This window comes from Marmota flaviventris, chromosome 6 (genome assembly GCF_047511675.1).
Source record: "Marmota flaviventris isolate mMarFla1 chromosome 6, mMarFla1.hap1, whole genome shotgun sequence".
Classification (NCBI taxonomy): Eukaryota; Metazoa; Chordata; class Mammalia; order Rodentia; family Sciuridae; genus Marmota; species Marmota flaviventris.
In genome coordinates this window covers 85,863,239-85,878,805 of record NC_092503.1, presented here as the reverse complement: position 1 = coordinate 85,878,805, position 15,567 = coordinate 85,863,239, and the positions used below count along the sequence as shown (strand labels likewise).

Below are 15,567 nucleotides of genomic sequence, written 5' to 3'. Positions count from 1 at the left end.
TATAGCAATCAATTAAAGTTCTTGGTACATAATTAGATTTCTCTAAAAAGCTCTTATTACTATTATTATAATAATCATTACTGTCCTAGAGTGAAGAATTGGAAGTGGAAAGTGGTGAATAGTTTCCCAAATGCATTAGTTTCCCAGGCTACCACAACAAATTGCCACAACTTGGGTGACTTGAAGCAACAGAAAGGTAATGTCACAATGCAGGAGTCCAGAAGTCCAAAATCCAGGTATTCCTAGGCTAGTTCCTTCCAGAGTCTCTGGAGAAGAAATGATCCTTAGTTTTGGGGGGTTGCCAGCAATCTTTGGTATTCCTTGGTTTGTAAATGCATTGCTCCATTTTATTGCCTCTGTCTTTTCGGTGTCTTTATGTCTTCTCCTTTTCTCTCTCCCATAAAGACAATTTCATTGTATTTAGAGTCCACCCAATGTAGTATGCTTTTATCTAAACCTTACCTTTTATTATATTGGCAAAACTCTCTAAATAAAGTCAGACTCTGATGTTTCAGGTGGACATAAATTTTGGGAGCAAACCTAATCACCCCACTATAGCAACTAAGCAGGGTGAGATCAAATCAGAGGAAGAAACCATGAACAGTTTCTGAAAGAATGTCATCCCACCATGGGCATGATGTTTCAGGGCTGTAATGGCTGTGTGGCATGGGTGGTCAATCAAGCAAAATGAGCCAGCCACTCTCAAGGTCATCACTGAGGAACCAGCTGTCAAACAGAGTTAATCATGTGCTGTCATTTAAACTGTAGCCAACTTCTCTAGAGAAAAGTTAAAGGTACCCAACTCATCCAGCAACACGTTATAAGCTCTTTACTCTGTCTCTCCTAACATTATGTGTCACTATTGAACCCTGAATGCATTCCGACACTGGGAGATGCAATATAAAGTGTATGAGCTTTGGAGCTTCAGAGAAATTGATTGTAATGCCATGCTTTGCAATTTACTATCTTCACTTACCCACCTTCATGGCCTCAGACAAGGCACTTACCCTCCCCAAGTCTCAATTTCTGCATAACGCCATCACCAACTTGTGGAGCTATTCCATGTAAGAAAATAATGTATGCAGAAGCTTCACCTAAGGGCTGGCATAAATCTCAGTGAGTGGTTGATATCTGCCTTAATCCATTTGTGCTACTGTAACAAAACACCTGAGTCATGATGGTGTGAGGGGGAAGCAAAAAAAAAGAGAGAGAGAGAGAAATGTGTCACAGTCGATTGGGTAGAGAGAGGTGATGGGAGGGGAGGGGAAAAGAGAGAGGGATAGGGAGGGCAGCAGAATACAAAAGACACTAGTATTGCTGTATGTCTATATGTGGCTGTATAACCAATGTGATCCTGCAATCTGTACACATGGAAAAATGAGAATTCATACCCCATTGAATCAAATGTATGATATGTCAGGATCATTGCATTGTCTGGAGCAACTAATAAAAAATAAAAATTAAAAAAATAAAACACCTGAGTCAGGGTACTTTATAAAGAACAGAAACTTACTGTTCATAGTTAGGGAAGTTAGGACAGACCAAGGCACCAACAGGTTCGATGTCTGCTGAGGACTGGGGTTCTGCTTCCAAGAGGGTGCCTTGTTGCATTCTGCAGAGAAGATGAACCTTGTGTCGTCACATGGTGCAAGAGACAGAAGAGCCAAAGGGCCTCACTAGTTCCCTCCAGCCCTTTTATAAGGTTGCTAACCTTACTCATGAGGAGTCTGCTGTCCTAACTTAATCACCTCCCAAAGATCCCTAGCTCTTAAAACTATCACACTGGTGATTAAATTTCAGCATAAAAATTTCAGGGGATGAATTCTGACAATATCCCAGTTACTGTAACAATTGAGAGGTGATAGTTCCATCTCTCCTCCTGATTAGGAGAGAAGGCCAAAGAGACCATGAAGAAGAACTGTGACGACTCATCCACATACATATCCCATCATCTCTTCCCCCACTACCACCTCCACTCCAGCACAATGTAAATGGAGTGAATACACAGTGAATATTACAGGAACTAAATGACACAGCAACAGCATTCCAAGTACAAACTGTCTCAAAGAATGAACCTCCAATATCCTTTTGGATTTTGAAGCATCCAGGACAGTGCATAGACAAAGTCTCTCCCTTGGCTTACCAAATGAACACTGCACAGAGCAAAGGCAACACAAAGTAGTGTCAGTGCTGTAGTACAGGTCAACACATAGAAGCTCGGACCATATAAATCCAGCATTTAGAGGCCACACAACCTGTTTCTCATGAGTGCAATTTTATTATTTAGTTTACATGTGTATTACTGAGGTAATACATATTCATTGTAGAAATTTTAGAAAATATAGCCAAGCAAAAAGAATAAAATTCGCTCTTAATCCCAGAGAAATATGAAGACTTTTTTCTTTAACAATATATTGTACAATGAAACCCACTGTTTTATACAGTTAATATGTGCTAATGATTATAATAAAAAATAATATATCATTACAGCTTCCTAATATTCCATTATATAAACCTATCCATATTCATTTATCCCGTCCCTAAATGGATGAAACTTCAAGGAATTTCAACTCGTTTTCAATATTTTGTCAGTGGAAAAAAAATGCAAATATATGAGTTTACTTTTGATTCATCTTACAAACCTTTAATGATTTGCTATTTATTATAACTCTTCCCCTTTTCTCAGTGTTGAACCCCAAAATAAATTTGTTTGATTTATGAGGAACTGATTTTCTTATCTAATCTGAAAATCTGCTCTCAGCTTTGGCTGTATTGTCTTAAGCAAGCTCTTTCCTGGGCCACGCCTGCCTGTATGCAGTAACAAGTAGCCAGCATTCCTGGGTCTGGCTGCTTAGCTCACTTGTTCAGGGCATAGGGCTCATGGGGTCAATGTCACGGGATTTGAGCTCTACATATGCAGGCCAGTTACATGTTCAAAGACTGTTTTCTAACTCCAAACAGCTGTTATTTAAACTCAGGCTGTTAGTTTCCAAGGAACTGTGCAAAAGAGCATGGGTAGATGAACACAAATACTCACCACTGTCTTCCCCACGAAGAGCAATTCAGGAAAGTATTCATGTCAAATCACACAAAACTGGGGAGACTATAGAAGATGAGAAAGAATAACGTTGGGAAAAGAGTTGCTGACCTGATACATACCTTGGTTTATAAACTTAATCTGTGAGTACCTACTGTTCCTGTGAGATAATTCAGCATCATGTTTTTCAATTGCTGTCGTTGGTGTTGACTGGCGTTTTTCTCTTGCAGCTGACACCGCACTTGGCACTGATGATGTATATGATGAAAAAGGATGCCAATGTGATGTATCAGTCGAAGATCTCACCCCACCGCTTAAAACTGTCATTAGAGCTATCAGGTTAGTGAAAATTTGGAACCAAATGATTCAGAGGCAAATCTCTGATTATTTGAATTACTATGTTGCTAAGTTCTTCTTTAGCAGGTAAATCTCCTAGAATAACTACTTTTCCTTTTCCTGATCATTCACATGCCTATTAAGTTGTGAAATATTTTTTCTAAATACAAAATTCTATAGCGTGCAACACAAAATATGTTCTAAAAGGTGAAAAGCCGGGCCATCCTGGAGAAATTACATAGGATTCAGCATGCTGTCTGTATTTGTTCCTTTAAGGACATTTCGTTTATTGATGCAACTGGATTTTTAAATGATACTTAGGATGTGATGCTCCAATCTACATTCTGTATTTGGTATCAAAGATAAAGTCCTCTGGGTTATTTTAAAAGATATTGAGTTCTGAAAATGAGAAACCCAAATTACAATGCAGTGACTTGGTCCTGAAATGTAATTGTTAATGATTAATCTTAACTTTGCTTCTTCTATTGATGGCAGAAAGCTAAGAATGCATCCAAAGCAACTTAAATTTATATTTATAGTCTCCTCTTCCCCTTCACAAAAAAAAAAAAAAAACACACACACAAAAAAAAAAAAAAAAAAAATTCAGGATGTGGACTAAATGAACTGCTGCATTCTCAGCCTGTCTCGTCAAATCCCTCTGGGAGAATTTATATCTGTAAGGGAATGCTGAGTGACTGTAATGCAAAAAAATAATAATAATAATAATAATACCTCTGGTATTTTTTTGGCACTTTCTGCCTCTTACCAAAAAGCAGAAGCAAAATTTAAAATATTCAAAACAGCTTAGCTGTTCAGATGCTTTGTCTAATCTCATGTCAGCATGACTGATTATGTCTGTTTATTTGGTCAGTTAGCATCATGTTGGACATGGCTTTCTCTATGCCATGGCTTTTTACTACAAAAGCAGAAATGAATGAAAAGATTTTGGTGAATGTGGGGACAAAGAAAATCATGGTATGGTAAAAATACATAGTGCACATTTTTTATGTTTAACCTATCTTTAACAGCAACCTCAGAAGAAATTAAGTAAAGCCTAGTTATTTCCCAATGGAACCATTCAAGTATCAAGTCCTACAGGAGATCACACCTTCCTATTTGGCCTGGAAAATCTCAGATTATGCCTCTTCTCTCATAGTAATCGTTAATAATATTCCCTGTTTTTCTCAAAGTATCCCAGTTTAGTCAACCAACTATATTATCATCCTACCCTGGGGAAACTAGAAGTCTTGGATGATATTTAAGCCCAGAAAATCCAGAATATGTAGTGAAATGATGTCTGAAAACCTTAAGTTAAAGAGATGCAGAGGATCTAGAAATGCACTTTCCAATACAGTAACCATTAGTCACCTGAGACTATTTAAATTTGAACTGATTGAACTGGAATACAATTTAAAATTCAGCAGCTCAGTCTCACAATCTACATTTCAAGTGCTCAGTACCACAGATGGCTAGTGGCTACAATATTAGACAAAGAAAATATGGAACATTTCGTTCACTGCAAAAAATTCTGTTGGACATTGGTGGTCTAGAAGTCACCTTGAGATTCCTTACATGCATTGATTATATCCATGAAAGATCCTAAAGTGAAAGGGTGAGGGGACAATTCATTCCTCAAATTAATCTAACTTGCAACAAGAATAGAAAATTTTATCTAGTGGAAGCAGATTAGTTTTCTTAAAAGTCATATTTAACCTGGTCTCTGTCATTTCCCAAGACCTTCTGAAGCTTTCTGCTTTTGCTTCACAACCTATAAAATGGATTGTGAGCTGCAAGAAAGAAAATGAAATAGGTTTATTCTGCTAGCTAAGCGCTTTCGCAACAGTTTAAGATTTACTTTGCTCTACCTTCTTGAAACCTGACTGATTTTGTAATGTCCTTTGTAGAATTCTTGATTTTTAGAATTCTTTCTTCATCCTTATTTTTAACTTAATTGAATTATTTATCTGTCTATCCTTGTTGTGGATTTCTGAAACTTTCTGTGTACTATGTGACACTTGAGGAGGATGTTTTTCTCCGCCATATCCTGATTTTGCTTAGTGGGTCTTTTTTTTTTTATCATTTTCAAGTTTCAGCTAAAATTACTGGATTCTATAAAAATCTAATAACTATACTAAATAGTTTAATAACTTAATTGGAAGTCTTTTATTCATGGTAGTACTTAATTTCTAAAGATATGTAATTAAAAGACCAATCCATATAACTAACAGTTGTGAAAATAAGTTTGCAGGTATAAGTTCCTAAATCATATGCAAAAGTGTTCTTTTTTTTTAAGAATTTTAATTACATAAATAAGTTCAGCAGCATCAGTTGACTGAAAGATTTTTTTGCCAGAAAATGTCCACCTTTTGCAACTCACAATAATAGTTTACACATGCATTATTAATTCAAGTGTAAACTATATATTATTAATCTCTAAAATAACAACTTGTCTTGGCATTTTCTCTGTTGTTTTTTTTTTTGACTGTTTGAATACTTAATACAAGTGCTTGAATATGCCTTTTGTATCCCAGTAGCTCTTACAATAATAGGTTTTCTTATCTAAAATGTGTAATAGAAAATATGTATTCCACTGCAAGGATGATAGTATAGAAAATGATATTACTACACTTACAAAGTAGGAATTCTCATTTTCAGTTATTAATATTTATTAAGTATCTAACCATTTTCTACTTACTTTTGAGAGTGAAAATTCTCAGGCAATGAGAATATTAAGACCACTCTGGGGCTGGGGTTGTGGCTCAGTGGTAGAGCACTTGCCTCACACATGTGAGTCACTGGGTTCGATCCTCAGCACCACATAAAAATAAATAAAAAAAATAAAGGTATTGTGTCCATCTACAACTAAAAAATTAAAAATAAAAAAGACCACCCTGAATTTGTCTGGATTCTATTATCCAAATGCACTTTCTGCCTTTTTAATGAATGATGCCACTTTTTATAGTACATATAAAATAATGACTATTCTTAGACTATTGTCAAAATATGTCTTTTACTCAGAAAAAAAAAACTTAGTTTTGTATTTTTCCTTTAGAATTTTCACAGATTTTTCTCAAAATAATATTTTATGAAAATGTACAAATTTTATGGAATATTTTTTCAAATTCACCTCTGAGATTAGAAAGAAATTTTACTTTTTTTTTTTTTTTTTTTGGTGCTGAGATCCAGCCTTGTGCATGCTAGGTACTCTAACACTGAGCCACATTCCCAGTCTGAGATTGTACTTTTTTTTTTTTTAGTACCTGGTATTGAATTCAAGGGTGCTCAACCAATGAGCCACATCCACAGCCCTTTTCAATTTTTACTTTGAGACAGGGTTTCATTAAGTTGCTTGGGGCCTCTCTCTGTTGCTGAGGCTGCTTCCAACTCCTGCCTCAGCCCCCTGAGCTGCTGTAATTACAGGTGTGCGCCACTGTGCCTGGCTTCATGACTCAATTCAAACAATGTTAAGTTTGTTTTCCTCCATTCAGGGAAATTAGTATCTAAACAGAAAGCAAAAATTAGGAAGGAAGTAAACAAATCAATCTAGACATTCTACAAACAAATCTAGAGCATTCATCATATCCCCTTTTCCCTGTCTCATAGTAGGACAACAGTTTTCCTATCACTGTTTAAAAAATATAGCCCGTAAATTGCTTGGGTGTGTTTTTCTCAGAGATTCTGAATTCTCTGAGTGGATACTGACTGTGACTGTTCACACTAAGACTTGACATTGTAGGTCACCACGTAAGTATGAGTCTTGGGCAGATTTTCACATAAAACATTAACATATGCTTTTTTAAAATTTGAGATAGCAAGTGTTTGAAAGTTATATCCAATACAAGTAAATATTTTTAAAAGAGTCCAAGAATGACTTTTTAAAATACAAAAGAAATTAGGTAACTTGTTTTCCTGTACTAAACTGGTTAGGTAGTTTCTTAGATGTGTACACCAAGGCAAAAGGTAAGTATGGTAACTTCATTAACAACTGTTCTATCAGCTTGCTTTATCCTGCCATGTTTTCCACCATCTTCAAGATCACAATATGATGCAACTTATTTTCCTTGTGAAGATAACCAAGAATACCAGTGCAGATACTCATTATTCTCAAGAGAAATGAAAGAGAAGTTATTGATTATATCTGGTTCTTAACTTCTCTTAGTACCTTCATGCTATAATCACCATGCCTCTCATGTTTTTCTACATGCAACCTTTCATTTCCCAAGTCACACCAGCCTTTTAGAGAAGCAAATAAATTTTTTAAAAAAGGTCTAGGGTGAAAACTCAAAGAATTGGGGGAGGGTGTGTACCAGAACCCAGGGGTACTTGACCACTGAGCCACATCCCCAACCCTTTTTATATTTTGAAACAGGGTCTCACTAAGTTGCTTGGAGCCCCACTAAGTTGCTGATGCTGGCTTTGAATTCACCATCCTCCCACCTCAGCCTCCTAAGCAACTGGGATTATAGGTGTGTGCCACCACAACCAGCTCAAAGAAATTTCTTTCTTTTTTCTTTTTTTTTTATTTTTTTATTTTTTTATTTTTTTTTTTTTTGGGGGGGCTTAAAGGAGCATAAGTTTATTTTCTCACAGTTCTGGAGGCTAGAAGTCCAAAATTAAGGTGTCAGCAGGGCTGGTTCCTTCCTGAGGCTATGAGGGATAATCTGTTCAGCCTCTTTCCTAGCTTCGGATAGTTCTTGGCAATCCTTAATGTTTCTTGGCTCATAGCTTATTTCTACCTTCACATGGCTGGTGCTGTCTCCCCCCACCCTCACTCCCTCTCTCTCTACCAACTTGCCTGCACCTGTCTCTGAAAAAGACACCAGTCTTTGGATTTAGGGCCCATCCTAGCCTATTCTGACCTTGTTTTAACTTGATTGTATGTGCAAGCCTCCTAATTGCAAATAAGATCACACTCACAGGCACCAAAGGTTAGTTAGGACTTGGACAGACCTTTTGGAGGAACACGCTTCAGCCCAAGGGGCAAGGAATAAACATTTTTTTAGTTGAAGCTGCAGCTGATTTTACCCTGACATCACAGGTTAATTCTACTCTACTACCCGCCTTCCCATTGCTGTGTAGGAAAAGTGGTCCACAAACAGTACCACCTCTGTTGGGCCCTGAGTGGCTCATATAACCCCTCTGGGCCTGTTTCCTCATTGGTGAGAAGGGTATGGCACTAATATTGTCCTAGTAGTGTTGTGGAAAGGATTAAATGAATTAACATTTACAATGCACCTAGAGCAGTTGCTGTTACAAGGTAAGAACTATGAAGTGCTAGTTGTTATCACCCTTGAATTGTTTGAGCTCTTTGGTGTCTCCTCAGTATGCTGCCACCTCTACTGCTCATTGTCTGCTAAGAAAGTGGATTTTGATCTTTATCTCTCCACCTGCTTCCATGACAAGTCACATAAAAGGAGCAATTTGCTGCCTTCCTTTTGACCTTTTAAAGAAGTCAGGACAGTAAGAGGTAGAAGTTACCTCTTTTCTCACCCTCCTTCACCCTTTCAGAGTCCTGACTACATTCTCTCTGAAGTTCCTCCCAGAAAGTCAGTGCATGCACTCAAAAAATATGTATTGAGCCTCTACTCTGCACAGAAATAAACATTAGCAGGAAGGAGAGAGAACTCCACTTAAAGTCCTGAGGGTTTAGCAGAAAAGTAAAGAGTCAATCATGATGCAGAGCCACACATCACTACAATAATAGAAGTCCAGGATGTTCTGAGTCAACATAAATCAGTACTTGTTGGGAGATGGCATTCAGGAAGACTTGTTGGAAAGAGAGAATGAATGGAGAGATCCGGTAGATTCATAGGTACGAGGTTATTAAGGAGGGGAGGATTAAGGAGAGAGGGAATTGCAATTGCAAAAAGAAGTGAAGGTGGCATTAGAAAGTATGTGTTAGCCTGGCACCCTGGCGCATGCCTGTAATCCCAATGGCTCAGGAGGCTGAGGCAGGAAGATCATGAGTTCAAAGCCAGCCTCAGCAGCAGTGAGGCTCTAAGCAATGCAGTGAGACCCTGTCTCTAAATAAAATATAAAACAGGGCTGGGATGTGGCTCAGTGGTTGAGTGCTCCTGACGGGAATACCCCATCCCCCCAAAAAAGAAAGAAACTATGTATCAATATATGGTGGAAACCTACAAGAGCAGAGGTGAAGCTGAAGAGAGGACTGTCATAGTGAACAGGAACATAAGGAAATCTTGAGTACAGAAGTGTATTTACCAGACTGGTACATTGCACTGCAATCCATTTTTTACACTACAGAAAGTCGTCATTCTTGTTTTTGTTTTTGTTTGTACTTGAAATTTGAACCCCGAGGCATTCTACCACTGAGCCACCTCCCCAGCCCTTTTTATATTTTATTTAGAGACAGGGTCTTGTGACATGCAAACTTTGGGCCTTACTAAGTTGTTGAGGCTGGCTTTGAACTCGCAATCCTCCTGCCTCAGCCTCCCAAGCTACTGGGATCACAGGCATACACCACCACACCCAGCTGTCTTTCTAAATTATAAAATAAAGAACAAATCAAAAAAGACATTGTTGTTACAGTGCCTGGATCTGCTGGGACCTGAGACACATAGTCATGATGGATAATAGTGGAGGAAGGATTTCAGAACATTGTGGACATTAAAAATTATAGGATTTGGATATATACTGATGGGAAAGGTTGGAATGAAAGAGTAGGAGGAGGACTGGGGCTGTGGCTCAGTGGTACAATGCTTGCTTAGCATGTGTGAGGCATTGGTTTCAATTCTCAGCACCACATAAAAATAAATAAATAGATAGATAGATAGATAGATAGATAGATAGATAGATAGATAGATAGATCAACAACTAAATTTTTTTAAAAAGAGTGGGAGGAAAAAATATGGAATGGGACAATCATGGTAGCCATCAACACAGAGATAAAAGGCTTATACAAGTCTCACCCCAGGAAGTGAAGAGAAGATGGTCCACATAGAATTCTAAGACTCACAGACATGGAAGGAGCTACAAAAGGAAGAAGGCTCTCAAGGGGACCAACTCAAAGCAGCAGATAGGTGTAAATCAGAAGATGTGGTGAAAGAGGACCCAGAAGAGGAACATGCTTCAAGCAGGACAGAGGTCAACTGCAATAAGCACTGCTAGAAGGTCAAAGAAGACAAAAAATAGGAAGGTCCTTTGAAAATGGCAACAAAGAGGTCATCAGGAATTTGGAGGAAAATTCAGAGAGGTGAAAGGATTTGAAGCCAGATGTAAACAGAAATTAAATTATCAGAAACTTTCACTCTAATATGAACATAGATGAAGTGTCAAGAATTTCTTTGTAACTAGGGAAGACTCATCGACTCTTCTAAAATAGCTCAGATCTGATCAGAGCACTGAAGAATCACTGATGACATTTCAGAGTTTCCAAGGTGGATATGCAAATCAAACCCTGTTGTTAATCCTGGCTTGGGTGCTAAAGTTTTCCAGTTTTCTTGCCCTGCTATTCTTCCTATTCTAAAAGGCAAGCTTAAGACCATTGTCTTGACCCTTCTCTAAAATTTAATCTCAACTCTGACTCCTTCTTGAATCTCACTTTATATGTCAGACAAGAATACTCCACAATAGAGAAGAGGCACATGTTTGCACATGTTTCTGCTAAATCTACAAGCTGTTTAATCATCACCAGTTCTTAACTTTGCTGATGACATCTCTGCTATTCTAGCAGAGGTGATGAGTCTTTGTTTGCAAGTCACTATTAACAGCGAGGTCTATGACATATTACAATAAAAGATGCTACTAGAAGAGCACTTTATGGATCATTTAGCACATATTGTTTAAATCATTTAATACATTCCCTTGAAGATTCTTATTGTTTGCTTTTGTTTTGAAGATAATTACATGTAACCACATTTTTCTCTGAGGCTACATTGTTTCCACGAAAAACACACTTGGTAACATCTGAGATTTTTAACCTTTCAATTGGCTATAATTTAAAATGAATCTCATATTTATTGCAATGACCAAAAATATTTAAGAGTAACTAAGATGTATGAGCACTTTATTTATTTACTTGTTTATTTCACACTTTAAAGTTTATGAAGGATTTTATACTCCTAAGAGAACAAAATCACAAATTTAGCTACCACAGAATCCTAGTGGGAAAGTTAACCATTTACAGACTTGCTTGGATCTGGAAGTTTTTCCTTGGGTCTTACTACTCTTACCCTTTTGAAAGAAAATCTAACAAAATCTACAGTAGAGCCTGCAAATAAGGGACCATAATAACAATCAAGAAAATAACAACTCCACTTCCACTGGTGGAAACAGTGCAGCCACAGAACTTGTCCTAATGTCCTAAATCAGATAAATGGGTATCTGTTTGCCCCTGCAGTGAGGACACCAGACAGACTACAGAGTTAGGGCTAATGTCTCTATTAAAAGCCAAAAGCAAGAAAATGAGACTGGTCAGTAGATTTAGCAACTCCTGGGGTTCCTTAGTTACTGCCTAGCAGCTCAGTCCGAGATGAAGAAAGGGTGGAGGAGTCTTAGCTATAATTCTTCGGCCTTATTTTATTTGTGTGTGTGTGTGTGTGTGTGTGTGTGTGTGTTAGAGAGAGAGAGAGAGAGATGGGGATTGAAACCAGGGGTTCAACCACTGAGCTTCACCCCAGCCCTTTTCTTTTTTTTTTTTCATTTTGAAATAGGGTCTTGATAAGTTACTTAGGGCCTACGTTGCCAAGGTTGGCCTCAAACTGGCCATCCTGCCTCAACCTTCTGAGTTGCTGGGATTACCAGCATATACCACTGTGCCCAGATTTTGGTGTATAATTATTTAGTTTGTTTTCAGGATCTAAATACTATGTACACAAATGTAAATTTGTATTTTTGAATTATGTTTATATATCAACAGGAAAACAACATTAATACATTCTAAAAAGTCATATGCATAGCCTTTAATAGTAACCCAAATTAGCCAGTTCTGTAGTCCTAGTTGTCTGCTGAATTTGTTCTATGATCAATATCCCTGAACTAATCTCTAAAAGTTGACAAAGATTTTATGGGGGAGATTCAGTGATGGAAAGGCCCTAGATCATCTCAAGAATGAATCCTGGGGGGCTAGGGATGTGGCTCAAGCGGTAGCATGCTCGCCTGGCATTCGTGCGGCCTGGGTTCGATCCTCAGCACCACACATGTTGTGTCTGCCGAAAACTAAAACATATTAAAAAATTCTTTCTCTCTCTCTCTCTCTCTCTCTCAAAAAAAAAAATCTGTATTGAGTATGAGACACTATTTAAAAAAAAAAAAGAGAATGAACGCTGGTACCCTTGGTTTTAAGGGAGCTAGACACTGTATTTCTCATGAAGAGTCAGAAATCAGAAGATAGAGTTTTGCAAATGGGAGAAGAATATAGATGCATCTTGGTAAAGTAAATCAGTCCAATTAGCCAACATAAAACAAGGAGAGGGACTGGGGAATCACACATCTACCCCAAAACATAAGATCTGGCATCATAAGACCACTTTGTAGCCTTGAGAAATTTAGTAATATCTAGAGATGAGGGTGAAGAGCTAGTAAAAGACAGTTCACTCTTCCATAAATGGTTGCCTACCACCTCTGCCAGTATGGGCCAAATCTTCCTTTCCTGCTCTCCCATGGTAACCTGTACTTCCCACAGTCCTGCATCCACACTAGACTGGAAGTGCTCCAAGATTTATTTCTTCATCAAAGTATCCCTGCCATCTAACACATAGGCTAGTGCAGAGTAGGTACTCAATAAATGTTTGGTGGATGAGTGAATGAATGGATGAATGGATGGATTCCCAAGTCCTGCTCATCAGACACATGGTTGTCATCACTTGGAAAAGCAGCCACAGGGAGCTCATATGGACAGCTCCAGGCTCTGGGTACATAAGGCCCTCAAATCCTATCAGAATTCATAGTTGCAGCAACTGTTGTCTCAGTGGGGCTGAGTACTCATTGACATCATGTGGGAGGCTTCCTCAACTCTGCCCACTCCCTCCTAGAAGAGCTGGTGCTCCTCCCGGCCTAGCCCAGTGCCCAGCACAACAGCGTAGGTGCTCATGAATATGCATTGAAAGAATGTATGAATCAGTCACCTTGGCACTCCCTTCCCTTTCCAACAATCCTTTGAAAAATTAATAGAACTTCTTCACTGCTTGCATGAAACTTCAGACCTCATCAAGGAAGCGGAAAACAGGAAGCTTTGGGGTTCTGATTAGAGGCCTGACATCAAGGCACGTTAACACTTGGCCCATCAGTATGACATGTGTGACTTAGAAGATTTATGCAAACTGGAAAAGTCATGATCGATTCTTTGAATGGGAGCAGAGACTTTCCACCCCCAATACCCTGCACCACCACCCCAGACCTACCTCCTCCTCAGTGGTTCTTAACCTTGACTGAATGATTGCATATCTTGATGCTTTTTATTTTAAAAATCTCTGGACTACATGCTGAACTAATTCAAATAGAGTTTCTGGAGGTAAGACCTAGGCTCCCTAGGTGATCCCAATGAGCAGCCAACCTTGGGAAGTTCTGCTGTCTTCACAGTCAATCAAACTGCCTCTTCAGTGCACTGTCGGCTGAGCCCTCTCCACCCTGCACATGGTTTGGCTGCTGGCCGGACCCATCCATCTGTTTGGTGGTGGCAGCAGTCATTGCTGCTTCTGTTTTCTCATCATTCTTAACTCTGCATATTCATATGCAATGTTTTTGCCCTGATTTAGAGGACTGGAACAAGACTTTTGCAAGATTTTATAACTCATGGCAGCAAAACAAATGCACCTACATTTCCTTAGAAATGCACATGTGTTTGTGTATATATATAGATATATTCTACCCGGAGTTTAACTTTAGTTATTTCTTCGTACTCAGAAAATTGTATGAGCAGAGTTCTTCAGTTTCAAGTTGACAGTTTGGGTTTGTGATGAATCTTTTCCACCCTCTAGTGGTACTACAGGGGCATGTCGATTTTGTTTAATAGGTTTTCTAGATTTCCTATCCTTTTAGTTATCAACAGCATCAAAAGAGACTTGACAGTACTGAGTTTGGCTTTTTGTTCTCTACTGACCAGATGATGCTATTTACCCTCGTGAAAAAAGAAGCCAATGAGTGTGTCAGTCACTCCTTAGCCTCTTGATGGCTCTACAACAGACCATCTAATTATTCCAATAGTACAGGCCTTTCACTTCACAAAGGTTTATTAAGCACCTGCTTGTGCCAGCCACATGTGAACCCTAGCATATTCAAAGCATCTTAATACAATAAAGTTTCTTAAGACAATAATGAGTACTATAATTAAGAGCTCAACACTGGAACCAAACTGGTTCATTTCCTAATTCCATACTGACTTTATATAAGTTCTCTATTTACATTTGCTACTGACTGGGTTACAATATCATTTGTTCATTACTTGAACTTTAACTTGTTTTGGCCTTTCTCCTTACTTCCTTATAATGACATTTTATTGTTTGTGATTCAATTGTTTTGTGAGATCCTAATTACAGTAGCAATCTAAGAGAAAAGAATATTATTATTTTCATGATTTTCAGAAACAGTTCTATTTAAATTATTTTTCTGCACTAGGCATGTTCCTGCTCTCAAACATATAAGCATTTGTTTTATTTTAAGAAGCTTCTTGTACCTGTGGAGGAGAGTCAAATGGTATGTTGTTTCTGAAATGTGCCTGAAGAACTTGAATCTAACCTAAGACAATCTTTTTAGATTTCTACAAAAGACTGCCTTATCGCAGAACAAAAGCTTTAAACAACTATGCAATAGTAAATCCTCATTCATTTCTTCAGCTAGCATTTACTGAACTCCTAATACTTGCCAGGGATTGTGCAGGATGCTAGGATAAAAAACACAGTCCCTAGCAGGGCACAGTGATGCACTCCTGTAATTCCAGTGGCCTGGGAGACTGAGGCAGGAGGATCCCAAGTTTGAGGCCAGCCTGAGTGATTTAGTGAGGCCCTGTCTCAAAATAAAAACAAACAGGGCTTATGATGTTGCTCTGTGGTAAAGCACTCATGATTTCAATCCCCAGTACCTTCAAAGCAAACAAACAGTTCCTGACATTAATAAATGCCAGTGGGTGAAATACACTGCCACGTATTTAACTACATGATAGCCCACTTGAGGGCACAAAGAAAGACTATCTACCCCAGTGGGAGAAGCTGGAAAAGACTTCCTAAAGAAGCTTATGA

At 38.3% G+C, this 15,567-nt stretch overlaps 1 protein-coding gene across 1 annotated transcript in view; it reads left to right on the top strand.

Annotated features, from left to right (window-relative positions):
- The window catches only part of Kcnq5 (potassium voltage-gated channel subfamily Q member 5), a 544,104-nt gene that overhangs the window by 514,260 nt on the left and 14,277 nt on the right, over positions 1–15,567 (top strand). Inside the window, exon 10 of the mRNA XM_027928097.2 lies at positions 3,268–3,376. Within this exon, the coding sequence (XP_027783898.1) occupies positions 3,268–3,376 (109 nt within the window). The remainder of the gene's footprint in view (positions 1–3,267; positions 3,377–15,567) is intronic.